The sequence below is a fragment of the Lactuca sativa genome, chromosome 2 (assembly GCF_002870075.4).
Source record: "Lactuca sativa cultivar Salinas chromosome 2, Lsat_Salinas_v11, whole genome shotgun sequence".
In the NCBI taxonomy this organism is placed as follows: Eukaryota; Viridiplantae; Streptophyta; class Magnoliopsida; order Asterales; family Asteraceae; genus Lactuca; species Lactuca sativa.
This window is the reverse complement of record NC_056624.2, coordinates 37,026,276-37,030,718: the sequence shown is the minus strand read 5'-3', so window position 1 is coordinate 37,030,718 and position 4,443 is coordinate 37,026,276. Positions and strand designations below refer to the sequence as shown.

The window sequence follows — 4,443 nt, the reverse complement described above, 5'->3', positions numbered from 1 at the left end:
ATTAATCTATACTAATAAAACTAAATACTATAAATTCATAAATAGAATTCATTAATTCATTAATAAAAATAAAAATTCACAAATAGAAGGTTTACTATATACATTAAGTATTATGAGGTGACATTTAATAGATGAAAGTTGAATAAAAATGAAAAAATTACAAAATTAACAAGTGGAATAAAATAATTTTAAAATTCTTAGAAAATGACATGTGTTAAATTAAATAAGAGGTTGATATTTAATAAAATTATCTTTATTTATTAGTGTAGATAAGTTAAAATAAAAGAATTAAAAAAATAATTGGATTTCAAATGAAAATTATGCAACTCAAATGACTTAGATTATAGATACGAAGTTAAATAGTGAATGATCTAGATCACTTAGGAACAAAATAACAGATACTAATTGACTTGTTTTTGGTTACAAACTAGTTCACCGACATAATTAAAGATGACCCATACTCTCGAGGAGTTTTATTGTTGATTAACTACTCGCACACATTTATTTCGCTTAATCAAATCCTTGTGGACCAGATTAAATACAGAGTTGTTCAGCCATCATGTGTATGCGTATCGAGTCATGCACGAGCGACGACCACCACTTGCTTGCCGACATTTCTTCCGGAAAATAGCCTCATTAAAGCAGCTGGTGCGCTTTCAAGCCCCTCTACAATGTCTTCTACGTAACATATCTTCCCTTGTTGTATAAGGGGTATAACCATTTCAATATACTTCGGATATAGGTCAAAGTGATCGCCAGTGATGAAGCCTTGCATCCGGAGCCGTTTTGTTACCAAGCATAACAGGTTCCGCACACCATCCCCCTGCTCCAGGCTATACTGTGAAACCATCCCGGAACATGCAATCCGACCATTTAAATTCATATTAAAGATGGCTGCTTCTAACATCTTTCCACCAACGTTGTCAAAGTAAATATCAATGCCGTTAGGAAAGTACCTGAGATTAAGAAAGGGAAAATATCACAAATGCCCTACGAATTTTCTAGGGCTTACGTGTTGAGTTCCTAAATTTTTTATCGGGCTTTATGAGTCCCTAAACTTCGATATGACCTGCTATTTTAGTCCCTATCAACCTGTAATAGCCGGTTCAGTGACCTTTTAGACCAAAAAAACTCACATCGTGCCCTTATAAAACCAAAAAAATAAGTTCGGGGATCAATTCGTACAAAAAAAAAAAACTCTCTTTTTCTTCTAAAGTCGATTCACACTCAATTCATATTGATCCCCAAACTTATTTTTTTTTTTTTTGGCTTTATAGGGGCACAAATGTGAGTTTTTTTGGTCTAAAAAGTCACTGAACCGACTATTATAAGTTGACATGGACCAAAATTGCAGTTCATATCCTAGTTTAGGGACCCATAAAGCCCGACAAAAACTTTAGGGACTCGACAGGTAAACCCTAGAAAGTTTGTAGAGCATTTGTGTCATTTTCCCATTAAGAAAAAAACATGTATTTCATTAAAGATGATATATATGTTGGGTGACAACTATATGCTTTGTTCAAGCAAACCTCTGCAACGTTGCATCCAGATCTTTCTCTTCTTTGTAGTTAAAAGCTTCGTCAAATCCGAATTTGTTCTTCAGCAGCTCAATCTAAATTAATGAAATTCACATACAATTACGATTAACTATACAATGTCTAGCTACTTATAAGCTCAAATGTTCAAATGACCTTTTCTTTGGTTCCAGCACTTCCGACGACATAGCATCCTGACTGCTTTGCAAACTGCCCAACAAGCTGACCAACTGCCCCCGAAGCTGCTGAAACAAAGACATACTCTCCTTTCTTTGGAGCACAAAGTTCATAGAAACCAACATATGCTGTCAATCCAGTTAGACCTAGAAAGCATCAATAAAAGGAAGAAATTCAGGAGATGTTGAAAGATATATAAATCAGTGGGCAAGGATTAGCTAGTATCTATGTGATCAGATGGATAGAAAGATCAGGTCAAGTGCTGGATATACCAAAGATTAAAATCACTTTGAACACAAAACATTTATACCAAGAATTCCTGCATAATAAGATAGAGGCACATCCGTATTTTGAATCTTGAATAGAGTCTCAGGAGCTGTGATAATGCTGTACTCCTCCCATTCAGCTACACCGGCCCATACTAGTTCACCTTCCTTAAAATTTGAATTTGCAGAATCCACTACTCTAGCCACTCGGCCATACCCTATAATGGGCTGCAATACCAAAACACAAGCACAGTATATAGTAAGTCCCACACCACCAACTATTATTTTAACAAAAAATTTGAATTCGCAGAATCCACTACTCTAAACACTAACAAACTAATCTTGCTTCTTTTCCAGCACCAAAAGTAAACATTCTAAAAGCTCCAAAATACTAAAGAGAATATATCTAATCCATAAATTATATCACAAAAAAAATGTAGCAACGAGCCTTGATAACCAATAATACAAAAATATAGAGTACAAAACAAACTTCCAACAAACCTTTATTTTATCTCTAAATCAACTTTATATATAAATTTAATATGGACAATTTTTTTTTAAATAAATTTAATAATTTCTTAGATACATAAATATTGTTTATAATATTAAACTAATAAAATAGTTAAATTATAATACAATTCAATAATCAAAGATTGAATAATATTGCGGTTAGCGGGCAATATATACGTGTTTCAAGTCTTTCAACTTTGAAATACCAAAATGACATGTCAATCTTAAAAGTCATCTTCAGGGCTTTTCAAAACCAGACAAATGACCATATTCTCAAGAAATTAAAGGGTAGAATGGAGTCTAGTTGCGTATATATTCACACGGACAACAACTAGGTACCATGATAGTCGACCTTACACGGATCATGAAACAAAGAAGTATATATAATATCACTCCACAGTTTTGAAACAATATAAATTGGCGGAGAAAGTTTTGCAACATAAAATAAAATTGCAAACCAAAGGGCTTGTAGCCCAGCGGTATCAGGTGGTGTCCTCCCTCTTTGAGGTCGAGGGTTCAAGTCCCGTTGGTGGACATAGGTGGAATAGATGTTGTTAGCTTAGGAGTAGATTAGATTTGCCGGTTAAAAAAAAAAATAATAAAATTGCAACATGCATTTCATAATAGAAAGTGATCAAGTTGTAGGAAAAACTTTAAAACTTGTGTAATCATGCGACATGGTAAAAACTGTTGTTAAAATTATAGAATGTTGAGAGAGAGAGAGAGAGATAGGTGTAATAGATGTTGTTAGCTTTGGAGTAGATTAGATTTGCCGGTTCAAAAAAAAAATAATAAAATTGCAACATGCATTTCATAATAGAAAGTGATCAAGTTGTAGGAAAAACTTTAAAACTTGTGTAATCATGCGACATGGTAAAAACTGTTGTTAAAATTATAGAATGTTTAGAGAGAGAGAGAGAGAGAGAGAGAGAGAGAGAGAGAGAGAGAGAGAGAGAGAGAGAGAGAGAGAGAGAGAGAGAGAGAGAGAGAGAGAGAGAGAGAGACATAGGTGGAATAGATGTTGTTAGCTTAGGAGTAGATTAGATTTGCCGGTTCAAAAAAAAAATAATAAAATTGCAACATGCATTTCATAATAGAAAGTGATCAAGTTGTAGGAAAAACTTTAAAACTTGTGTAATCATGCGACATGGTAAAAACTGTTGTTAAAATTATAGAATGTTTAGAGAGAGAGAGAGAAGTGTGGCCAAACCGCATACCACTCTCATAGTCTAATTTCTTTCAACATTTTACGGTTGAAAAAATATAAAATATTTGGTGCTCCAGTTTAATATGAATTAAAGCACACTACCAGCTACAAATTATTTAAATAATAAAAAAACTGTTTTCCCGAAAACCAGAAACAAGAAAGTGAGGCATGTGAGTGTAGTTAATGAAACTGAAGAAGATAAAATTACTAACCGAACCAGGAGTGTAGGATTGAAAATATCTGCTTTGAGTTTTGCCCATCTGACAAAGCATGCAAGGGTCACAGGAGAGATAAAGGTTTTTGACCAGTACACCATTAGAACCTTGCGGGAGCTTGAGGTCGACAGTGCCGGAAGATTCAAGGAGCAAGTCTGATTCCTTTGGGAAGCCATTAATATAATCCTTTAATACCACTTTTTGATTTCTCACTTTTTCCATTGCCGGCTAAACAAGGAGTCGATTGCTATGGAACAAATGCGAATGAGAGTAGATTGGAGCAAGCATCTATGAATAAGGATTCTCTGTATCTTATATAGCGAGTAAACAAGAGATAACATATCATATTTATTTACAATTCCCAGTAATTTTAATGTCATCAATGTAGATCTTAAAAATAAATTTTTAAATGGATATTGTGCTATAAGTCTATAAGTTTCATTTATACGTGTAAATAATAAAGAAAGGGTTGAGAGAGTAGACTGCCAGAATCCTATGGATCCGAACAATTAACTTAATTGACAATATCATGT

General features: G+C 33.7%; 1 protein-coding gene across 1 annotated transcript; it reads right to left on the bottom strand.

Moving 5' to 3' along the window:
• Window positions 1–327: 327 nt before the first annotated feature.
• On the bottom strand, window positions 328–4,204 carry LOC111886452 (2-alkenal reductase (NADP(+)-dependent)). Its single transcript, XM_023882701.3, has 5 exons — window positions 3,908–4,204; window positions 2,023–2,206; window positions 1,692–1,858; window positions 1,530–1,612; window positions 328–956 (listed from the first exon to the last, which is right to left on the bottom strand). Exons 1-5 carry the CDS (start codon window positions 4,130–4,132, stop codon window positions 578–580), a joined length of 1,038 nt encoding a protein of 345 aa, XP_023738469.1. The 5' UTR covers window positions 4,133–4,204; the 3' UTR covers window positions 328–577.
• Window positions 4,205–4,443: the final 239 nt, after the last annotated feature.

Bases quoted from the DNA above. Each gene is read 5' to 3' on its own strand.
- LOC111886452 (XM_023882701.3), bottom strand. From the start codon at position 4,132: ATGGAAAAAGTGAGAAATCAAAAAGTGGTATTAAAGGATTATATTAAT. The intron at 1,859-2,022 runs GTATAAATGTTT...GATGCTTTCTAG, and splicing joins TTATTATGCAGGAATTCTTG to GTCTAACTGGATTGACAGCA. The intron at 1,613-1,691 runs GTCATTTGAACA...TCATTAATTTAG, and splicing joins GTGCTGGAACCAAAGAAAAG to ATTGAGCTGCTGAAGAACAA.